The 11,497-nt window shown below is 42.0% G+C and overlaps 1 protein-coding gene across 1 annotated transcript; it reads left to right on the top strand.

Annotated features, from left to right (window-relative positions):
* Positions 1 to 2,586: 2,586 nt before the first annotated feature.
* prmt6 (protein arginine methyltransferase 6) lies at positions 2,587 to 3,793 on the top strand (the record flags this gene model as incomplete). Its single annotated transcript, XM_080855202.1, has 1 exon — positions 2,587 to 3,793. One exon carries the CDS (start codon positions 2,587 to 2,589, stop codon positions 3,655 to 3,657), a length of 1,071 nt encoding a protein of 356 aa, XP_080711328.1. The 3' UTR covers positions 3,658 to 3,793.
* Between the last annotated feature and the right edge of the window lie 7,704 nt (positions 3,794 to 11,497).

Below are 11,497 nucleotides of genomic sequence, written 5' to 3'. Positions count from 1 at the left end.
GGATGTTTCAGTGATTATTCTCCCCTCAGTAATTAATGTATTTATTATTTACCCCAAGCTCCGTGACGTGCCTGTTGCTGGTTGTTTTCATGGCTTGCCTGCTCGATATGTGGAGCCTCTCACAAAGTGTGTGTGCGTGTTTGTTTTTTTAAATCAAGGCCTTGCTCTATATTGCATGAAAAATACTTCCTTCTTATCCAAGATTCCCCTGGTAAAAATACACACCTAAGTTAAGCTGCAAGCTGAATTTCCCCCCCTTTTTTTCCTGTCGAATAGGTGGACATTCATCAGTTGGTTGAACAATGGCAGTTCGGCAGTGAACAGAACATAGATTCAGAAGGAATTGCCTGATGCCAGGGGGGGAAGCCTTTTGACGTCGGAGGGGAACGACAGGCGCCATGATGTATTGTTATTTTGTTAAGGTTAAAGGCAAATCATGCCATCCATCATGAGGGAAATGTGGTTTGGCTCTGATGGAGCATACTGAGAAGCACTTGCTGCTACAGTATAGCTGGGAACAGTTGGTTGAAACAGCTGTTTAGCATGCACTGTCTGCCTGGCCTGAAACGTGGCTGTCCCTGCATACCTGACAGGATCAAATTATTTTCTGTTTCTATTTTTACACTTTCCTTATTTTGACCATCTGTTGGTAATATGGATTTTATGCTTTTTAAGCATATCTCGTGTATTTTTAGTTATACTTGAGGGATACTAAATAGAATCATCCACATTGAAAAGGAAAGTCCTGTCCTCTTTGTATCATGATGGAGCCAACTGGCTACAGTGGGAAATAACAAAACAGAACAAGGGTGTCAAAATGTACTGGCAAAGATTTACTGGTTGTTGAGAAAGCCTATCCTCACAAACCATTTCTTTTGTTAGTTTTCTTCTTGACAATTTAATGATAATAATCCAAAGGCTGCCCAGTTTCACATATAATTTTGCTATTTATTTTTGTATTAATTATATTCCTGGAAGACACCCTCTTTCTGTGTTTCCATGAAATACAATTGGCATGCTTTTCCTGGCTAAATGACACGATGACAGTCTGTGTGGAGATATCCACTGGTGAAATGGGGATCCCTTACGGTGCAGATCCATACAAGCGATCTGGGCGACGCGATCTGGGCGACCCCATGCATTTCAACGGGAGCCAGCTCCATTGTGACGTAGACCAGCGATCTGAGCGACGCGCCTGATGAAAATTCGAACATGCTCAAACTTATGCAAATGAGGAGCGATTTTTCTCGTCTTTGACGGTTTGAAAAATCACTAGTCCAGTCTATTTCCACACGCTACACCACGCCCACTCAAAGCAATGGAATTTGATCGCGTCGCTCAGATCGCTTGAATGGATCTGCACCGTTAAAGTAATGTTCCCTTGTAGGTAGTGTCTTGAGGTAGCATTTGAAGTAGCACCGTGTCATCTCCTCATCGGTGCAGATGGGATTTTTGAACTCGGGGGGACGCTAACATTTTTTAAACGTTATTTACTGATGATTGTCGCCTTACGTAGGGAGAGTGGTGGGGACGGATCAGGGTCACTATGAATCTGGGGGGGACATGTCCCCCTCGTCCCCAGTGCTATATGCGCCCCTGCATCTCCTCAAAAACTGTAAAACAGACACCACTCCCAGGACATAATGGCAAGGAGACGCAATCTGTAATGTCACCTCATATCTAGTTGCTGTGGAGTGGCTGTGAATGGAACTCTCAACCTACAGGCACTTCTGAGTGTGTGTGTGTGTGTGTGTGTGTGTGTGTGTGTGTGTGTGTGTGTGTGTGTGTGTGTGTGTGTGTGTGTGTGTCTGTGTGTCTGTGTGTCTGTGTGCGTGTGTGCATGTGTGTGCGTGTGTGCGTGTGTGCATGTGTGCATGTGTGTGTGTGTGTCTGTGTGTGTCTCTGTGTGTGTGCGTGTGTTTGTGTGTTTGTGTGTTTGTGTGTGTGTGTGTTTGTGTGTGTGTGTGTGTTTGTGTGTGTGTGTGTGTCTGAGCTCTGGAATTTTATCAGCCTACCTCTTAATTGAGCTCAATTGAACACCTTAACACATGTTGGTATCAGACACCAGTTGACTAACTAGACTAAGCCTACAATTCAACAATAGGCTATATAACCGAGCATCGATATTTGCCCTTGCACCTTGACTAATTGACTAAGAATCAATATACATTCCTGATTTTGGAATTTATTCTCTTGGCTACTTCTACTTCAAGCATTTAGCCTACTGTGTTGGAAGTTATGCTAATGAGAATTAGTTGTTATAAAAACACACACAATTCACATGTATTTTTTTAATGACATTTATTTTGACATTTACACAGACTGTTATCATGGTGGTGATAGTTAATAATAGTTGATTGTGCTCAAAACTACATTGAGCGTCAATCTTACGTCCTTACGTCCTTACACGTCCTACGTCACAAAAGGTTTTGCGTAATTGAGTCGCGACGAATCTTTGTGTAGTTTATAACTGTATGCTATGCCGACTATAGCCACACAACACGAATGTGGTTTATACTACAGATACCACAATGCACCTGTCTCCTCATATCCGGAAGTGTGTGCTGATTTTCAACGTGACCATACATGAGCAGACAGAAGGGAATGATGTCTCTTTATACCAAAAAAAGAAAGTTAGATAAAAATGTTCAGGACAATCTGTACTTCGACAGTTATTCTGACGTTACAATCCACGAGGAAATGATTGCAGACCATGTACGGACAAACACGTATAGGATGGCCATTATGAGAAACAGCAGTGCAATCGAAGGTAAAGTTGTATTGGACGTTGGTGCAGGCACCGGTGTTCTTAGCATTTTCTGCGCCCAAGCTGGGGCTAGAAAGGTTTATGCTGTTGAGGCAAGTTCGATTGCCGATCAAGCTGTTAAAATCGTAAAACTGAATAAGATGGAGGACAGGATCGACATCATTAAAGGTACTCTGGAGACGATCGATCTGCCCGAGCAGGTAGATGTGATTGTTAGCGAGTGGATGGGCTATGCACTCCTTCACGAGTCCATGCTGAATTCTGTGCTTTTTGCTCGAGATAAATGGCTGAAATCTGGCGGCCTTATCCTCCCAAGCAAAGCAGAACTGTACATCGCACCGATGAATGACCTTGTGGCCGACGACCGCCTGAACTTCTGGAGCACAGTCAAGAGTCAGTACGGCGTGGACATGTCTTGCATGACGGACTTTGCTAGGAAGTGCATCATAAACAATGACATTACAGTGAATCCGGTGACCGTGGAGGACGTGCTATCACATCAGTCTAAGTTCGCCGAGTTGGACTTGTACACGGTGACGGTGGATCAGTTGAAATCAGTTAGAGGCAGCTTTAGCTGCGACTGTTTCGGCTCGTCTACTGTGAACGCATTCTGCGTGTGGTTCACGGTAACGTTCCCCGATGGGGAAAAGCCATTGGTCCTCTCCACGTCTCCATTCAAACAGGAAACCCACTGGAAGCAAGCCGTTCTCTATCTAGACAAGCCTGTGGATGTTGAACAAGACACAAAGGTAGAGGGAGAGATCAATATGTATCCCTCTGCGCAGAGCTCCAGGCATATTTGCATCCATGTGGACTACTCAATTGGACAGCTGAAAATGCAGTCCAAGACCTTTTCCATTCCAGATGGATACTCAGACTCACAGCTCTAGGCTAATTGTATATATTCTCCAGGAGCATCTGACCGCTTCCTAGGCCTGTTACTGAACAGATTATTGCTTGTCCATTTTTAAACGTTCGGCAACAGCCGGAAATGAATAGGAAATAAACGCATCTTCTTTTGCCTAAGTGCACACGGTTCTGCTTATTTGTTTGTTCGAGTCACATCACTTATCAACTTTTATCATCAAGCCTATATTAAAATAAAGAAGGTGGTTGTGTTAAATGACCACAGGTTAGGCAATATCATTGTCAGTATGCACTCTCCTTGCACCTGTGAAGTACTTGTAGACACGTGACCCTTACTGACCTCTATTTAGCATAAATATACTGAAGAGCAAGTGGTCACTGTAATCTTATTTAAAGGTGCTGGTACCAAGAAAGGGGTTCATTTAATCTCTCAACCTTGTCAGCCCAGGCTGATTAATTAGCAGTGTAGGCCTCCATTATCATCTCGCTCACTATGAGCACCGTACACACATTTGCTCCAGTTAAAGGATCCACAATTCTGACGAAAGGTTGCTGTTTTTTTTAGCTCAAGTCAATCAAATCACACCCATCCCTTACGTGCTCCTAAAGGAATGGAAGAGGAATGGCTGGAATTATTAATGGCTCCGTTTGAGCCACCATGTTGGTTTCCTATTTACACACATGAACAGATAGCTAGAGGACCTTGAGCAACATAAATAGAAGCATGTAAAATAAACAATATGTCTCTGCAAGACTTTCACTGTAACTTGTACTGTACTATCAAATAAAAAGAACACCCGTCAAGAGTGAAACATTAACGTCAGGGTTTAAATAAGCACAGGTAATGGCACAATGCATATACCTTTACTCCCATGTCCACTGTTTTGGATACGATCACTACCCTAGACTGCCTGATAGGTGACAAGACAATTTTTTGTCACAAGGTCACGTGTTTTTACCCCTTGATTTGTTGTACTTTCAAAAGCACCTGTGTTGAAGTCATATGAAGCCTAACAGTTCATTCACATAGCTTAATATTTAATGGGAAGGGCGCATAAAGAGTGCCTTTGAAGAAAGGTTACCTCCAAACTGTTTCTCGAGGCTTGTCATTAGCACCGAATAATTTTCAAGCCTTAACCGAAGAGGTCTTCAGTAACGTCTGTCTCCTCTTGGTGTGATGTGGTGGGTTTTGAGTACGGCCAGTGAGTGACATAAATCAAATCAAGGTCTGGCTGACTTGTGAGGCCTGCCACGAAGACGTATCACCATATCCAGTGTGTCTCCTCACTATGCTAATGATGTGCTTTAACTGAGCCAAGAGAAATCATTTGCTGCCAGCCGTTTACAGTAACCAATATTTCTGTCGGGATCTCCAGAGGAGACAAATTGGAAACATGGTATTGACAAAACTTAATTTAGAAATCCAATACCCTAAGCACCAGGTTGATTTCAAAGGCAGATGTGTTAGAAGGAGAGGATGTCATTATCATAAGCTACTGAAAGATTGTTTTTTTTTTTATGGCAAATTCCTGATGAAAACGGCAACGCTGTATTTCTTGTTCCAACCTGAGTTAACTGAATGTCATGATGGAGAAAGAAACAGACTCAATGTGGCTAGCGAGGAGAATCTGTTTATTGTGTCCGTAGCGCCATGTCTCAGCAATATTGTTCACGGAATTCTTACACATAGCGCAAGATAACAGGAGCTGTGACTAGTTATAGGGTTACAGAATAAACACACTTAAACAATGAAATAAAAGTGTATCCACAGGAGTCCGTATGAACGGGCATTTTGGGGGACACAAGGTGTAAACCAAAACCATCAGCTATAGCTCATCAGGATTGAGGGATAGTTGGGGACTACCTGGGGGTCCTAGGTGTGAAAGGTGTGATGGCATATCCATATGACTACACACATGAAGGCCTGGCTGCTCACAATAACCATCTGAATGTTCATAAATCTGGCATCAGCCATGTGGCAAGGTTGAGGCAAAGGGCAAAATGCAGAAATGGAAAATGTGCCGTGAAGTCAAAGAATGTCATGAAACCGATTTGCATGTTTTTGGTATAACTAGAAGATTATTTTCCCTTATGTGGTTTGCTACCTCACATGTGTTCACCTGCAAATCATCCATCAGCATGTCTTGCATCCCAGGGAGTGAATGAGAATGCTCATGCACAACACTACCCATTGGCGTGCTCACTAAAACATGAAAATCAGTGGTGCTTCCCCCCAAGTCCTATATCAGATATAAAGCTGAATTGCTTAGCTGGGGGAGGGGGAGACCTGAATACAAGTCCATCACTCGTTGGTCCTGTAAAATAAGACCCAAATCTCAAACATGGCACAGAGAAATCCAGACGTAGAGCCCGTATCACCCCAATCGCTATCAGCCAGAAGCCTTTGGAGCCCAAACACAAATCCATCTACTGTGTGAGACTTTATAATCCTTTGCAATCATGCACTGTTTGGATTACAGTTCTGTGTCATTGTTTTTATTTTTTTATATACAGAGAGATATTTTTTTTTAAAGATTTTTTCCCCCCTTAATAACGTATTTCAATTTTCAGGATGGATAGCAGTAACTCAGCAGTCCTACTGGTGCTTGGGACTCAGCTCCTACACACCTTTATGGAACCCGTGGAAAGATGGACGCAGCTTTAAGGGCATTTTAAAAGTCCAGTAAAATGGATAGTGTTCCTCTTTTGGTGATCTTTGGCTGATTATATAATTTAAACAGCCATTTAAACATCATTAATTTAAACACCCTACCATGCTGAGTTATTGTCAGTGAGTATAACCTTGTCTAATTTAAGTAATGTGATGGTCACTGATGTGGTCGGACCTCTTTGACCTGCCATGAGATACAATTACAGTTCTCAATGATCGTCCAGCTTCAAGACCTGTGTGCCATCTCTTCCCTCTTTATCGTGTCGCCATGCAACTTTCTCCTGAGCTAGAGAGGATTTTCAGAATCAGAATCAGAATCAGAAACAGATTTATTGTCACGTACAGTAGGTATGCGCCTACCTGAAATTTGTTCTGGTGCATTGGTGCATACAGTAAACAAAAACACATAAAAACACAAACATACACACACAATAAGTAAGTACTACTACATAACATAAAAACATAGGAACACACTTAGTACTACACATAACATAAGTACTACTGAACACAGTATGGAAACAGATGTACGTATATATAAATAGAGTGTATATACTATACATATATATTGTGTCTAGGGTGTGAGAAGACAACAGAAGTCCACTTCCCTTCCTCATCAATTAGGGGCTATATGACAACAAAAATAAGACAGCTGCTGAGGATGGCCGCTTGCTCACGTGACTGCTGGCGCCTGTCGATAGCTGTGCCAGCTATTGAACTCTGTCATAGATTTTAAGATGCACCAGAATGCTGATTATGGAATAGTCAACATAGATGCACCGGACGCATCACAGTCTAGAAGGGAGGATGCAACAAATCACTATTGATTTTTGCTGTTCATAATACACCCCATCCCCCCCCCCCCCCCCCCCCCTCCGCACACACACACACACACACACACACACACACACACACACACACACACACACACACACACACACACACACACAGACACACACACACACACACACACACACACACACACACACACACACACACACATAATGTCAACCACACACACATACACACCATTGCATACTTCTCAATCAGAGGCTTCAGCATCAGCCTTAATCATAGTGTTTACTGGTGATGGTCACCAGCTACAGCCACACACGTTATTCCAGCATTCATTAAAAATCTGAATTTGAAACATGGTGTTGAGGAAACCATTGGTTGGAAAAGGGCAAATGGACATTTCAGAAGTCATTTTTGATACATTTGAAATACAGTTTCAACACATGTCACTGTTGATGCAGCTCACACTGCTTTACTTATCAGTTATATACCTATACGTACATCTCACAATCGCTGTATGAAAATACGAAGCCTTAGATGCAATGCGAACAAATAAAGTTGGTGGTAGGGTTCTTCCAAATATTGCCATTGTTTATAGGACAAACTAAATTTAGTTATGCTGTGCACAAGGCCCATGAGCCGGGAGCTGTCCAGGTGCTGAAATTGTATCTTTACCGACACAAAACTTATTTGGGCACAAATCATGGAAGAGCATGATGAAGAATGACATATAACTGTAAGTCACAAGCTCAGATGTCTTCATTTTCATTCTTATGTGCGGCTGGTGTTATTATACTGGTCCTAATGTTTGATATAGTGTATTAGGGGGAGTGGTTCTTAGGACTTTCCTATATCATAGTGGACTACCCAATAGTTATCTAATTTAATAATTTCTTAGTGAATATTCCACGTGTCACGTGACATTCATATCGCCACCCATTCTACTATGATGTAGCCTTAATTAACAGCCACAATTATGGAATGAAATTCCCTTAAAAACTAATGATCTCTGCCATTGATAGCACCAGTAACCTCATCCGATGGTTTGATGACTTAAATGAGACGAGCACGGTTAACACGCAGTCTCTGAGCTATAATGGCATGACCAGCCCACTACGTGTTGAACGCAGTCCCTCTGCCTGAATGCGAATGCTCACGCTAATATTGTTCCACCTGCAATTTTGGCGATCGGCCCGATAAATTATACCTCATCCAGGGAAAACATCAGGCCGAAATTAAAGTTGTTGTTTTTCCCTGCACCGCCCGCCACCGCATATGTTTGCTGTGTTGTTTCTTTGGCTGAAGTGTCATTTGGTGCCGTCGATTACTCCATTCCCGCGGAGCCACGGAGGGAAGTAGTCGTTTGAGAGTTCGCCTCCCCAACCGCACCTCCAAAGATGTCCCGATTCAAATCTGAAATATCTGGGTAATATCCGTCAGATTACAACTCTTCACACGGTATATTGGAGTCAAGCTTTGCGTGAAAGGTGAGCGGAGAATTTCCTTTCCTGTAGGCTATTTGTGAAAGGTGCGGATGAAACAAACTTTTGATGTTTCACCCGGGCAGTGTGTGAACGAATGCAAGCTGATTAAAAATACAAAAAAAATGACATTTCTTCTCACTTCGACCAAGACGTACAGAAAATGCAACATGCAGTAGGCTACGTTAAGAGTTCCTTGTCTTTGTTGAGTTGTCTTTTATGCCATGATTTATTTGTCAAGTTACTGCATCTCATGGACTCTGCCAACATAATGTCGCCGGCTTGCTCTTTTTAATATCTGTTAACTGACAATATGCTGTCCATTGAAGCTATGTCCGTGTAATGGCAGATGTATCACAGTGATTTTACCAGACTTGGCTTTCAATTGACATTGTAGGCAAACTTGTGCTCCTTGCAGGTTTCATAAATTAGGCATAGGCAGGTGGACAGAAAATACAGCTTTTCATATTGTAGGCTACCGTTCATGTTCACGACTCATACATGCACATATGGGCCGTAGCATGTATGCAGTTGCTCTGTAATGCTCAGGAAAAATTGTTATTGGGTTTCACAATCAGCTAAACTAATCTCTTGCTGAATACTGGCTGCTGGTTTGTTCTCAGTTGTCCGTCTTGTGATATCCATTTCTCAGAATGGATAAGTAATGTCCCATCAGTTTCTGGTATCTTTCCAAAATATGATAAAAGTAGTCTTAATGAAACAATACTTCACCCCTTAAATATCCCAAAGCGATAACGTCGCCAAAAATACCACTGAAACGGCTTAAACGTAGATCACCCACGACTTGTTGAATTTATTGACAGTGCGGTGTAAGCATAGACAACAATTAACATTATTTGTAGACTACCCACATATTTGAGTATTGAATTCTTGAAACATAATTTAACATTTTAACATATTGCTACATAAGTCTTCTTGGCACGTGAATGAGTTCTACTACAAACAACAGGCCTGCACGTACCATGAAGGTAAAACTGGCTCCAAGTAATACGTATAGGCCTAAAGTTTTATTGCAAACAGAGATTGATGTAAGTTGCAAATGTATGCTAACTGAATTATCCGTGCTATTAATGACTATCTGCTATGGCCAATTCGTGGATTACAGTTTGCCAAATTGAATGAAATACAACTGTTATTTTAAGATATCTGTTTAGTTTGTGGAAAGTCTTAAGACTAACTGTGACAACCATCTTTCCATCACCTCGCTATATGATCTCTTTCTCTCTGTTACACACACATATATGCAGAGAGAGAGAGAGAGAGAGAGAGAGAAGAGAGAGAGAGAGAGAGAGAGAGAGAGAGAGAGAGAGAGAGAGAGAGAGAGAGAGACAGATAAACACACCGGGATCATTGCCATAATCAGTGGATTTACTGTCAGAAGATGGATCGAATTGTAATAGCATTTGGACCCCCCTACGGCCTCCATGACTATGTGAGGGATCACTGCGCAAAGACTTCCCAATACTTAACACTTACTCGACCACCTTCTTCACTGAAACTGAAATGGTCAACCTAGGATACAAGTCGAGATCAAATCACACTGGAATAAAACTTCCCATGTTTTTTCCCCTGAAGTAGTCTTTCTGTATCTTTCCTCATATGCTATCTGTCTCAGCTTGAACACATGAGCGAGTTGTCATCGGTGTTGAGCTAAACAGTGTGAATTTATGGTTAAATACTAAAATTGATGGTCAGAACATGTGAGGTCGGCGAGATACACTTGGTTCATCTGACTTTGATAGTGTAAATCAACATTAAATGTTATTTGACAGAGATTTTTACTTTTTTTTATAAAGTTTACATTTTATAAAATAAGCTGTTTGAGGAGCGCATGGATAATGTCATTTCCACATCAATCATGGCGTTATTGCTTTCATATAGGCAATCCTCTGTGAATACGGGCCCTTGCACTTAAGCTTCTCCTTGCTCAGCTACATCGTTGTATTATGCACAATAATTACTCGAATTAACACCCCGCTGCATGCACGAGGAAATTTAAAACATGTAAATAACTAAATGCTACCTTTAGGACCCTGCGGAACGTTTAAATATCCAGTCATGAGACCACGCGCAATCCCTGTATTTGCTCACATTTGGGGAGAGATTTCTTATCTGTTTTTATCTCTCTCCAATGTGTTGCTGCATGAGGATGTCCCTGTTTCCTCCTAGCGCTTGTCCTGTTCTTGTTCAAGTCCCCACAGAGTCACCAAAACTCCACACACAGAGAGGATGTGCTAAAACATCTCCTGGTCCCGCGGAATATTCGGGCTGAGCGTGCGCCTACATCAATCGGAGTGTCCAAGTGCGTAATCTCTCCAGCCATCTCCGCTGAACAATCAGAGTCTCGCTGTGTAGGGGAATGTGAAGAGGATGCGTGACGGAGCTACGGTCGAAGATATTCTCCGCGCAAGGGCTAATTGGTGTTATTTATGCTCATAGCGAGTTTCTGGGACGAGTTCATAGAAACATAGGCATTATTATCGTATTATAAGTTTTTTTGGTTGCTGTTGTTGCTGTGGTTATCATCCTGTCCAGGTGTAGGAATCCATTCCCTCAAGTTGGATATTGAGAGTGACAGAGGAGAGAAGATAAACTGGCTGAATACAAAACGGACAAATTAAACAACAAAAAAAGAAAAACATTTCTGGCTAAATAGGCCAATAAAGAAGATATTGGCTCCCTATGTTTGAAGGGGATATTGCGCTTTCGTCACCTGCGATGATAATGAAGAGACGAGTGGCGGATTTATGACCTGCATCTCATTGGACATGAAGGCAGAAATACTCACGTTTCCTTTCTTGCAAACCAAGCTCCCCAGACACTGATCAGTCATTTATTTTAAGGTGGCGAAAATCTCCAATCTGGTCCTGTCTACCTGGATTGAAAAAAAAAAAAAAT

The sequence above is a fragment of the Sprattus sprattus genome (assembly GCF_963457725.1).
Source record: "Sprattus sprattus genome assembly, chromosome: 17".
In the NCBI taxonomy this organism is placed as follows: Eukaryota; Metazoa; Chordata; class Actinopteri; order Clupeiformes; family Clupeidae; genus Sprattus; species Sprattus sprattus.
Note: the sequence above shows the minus strand (reverse complement) of the source record. Positions and strands in the feature narration are given on the sequence as shown.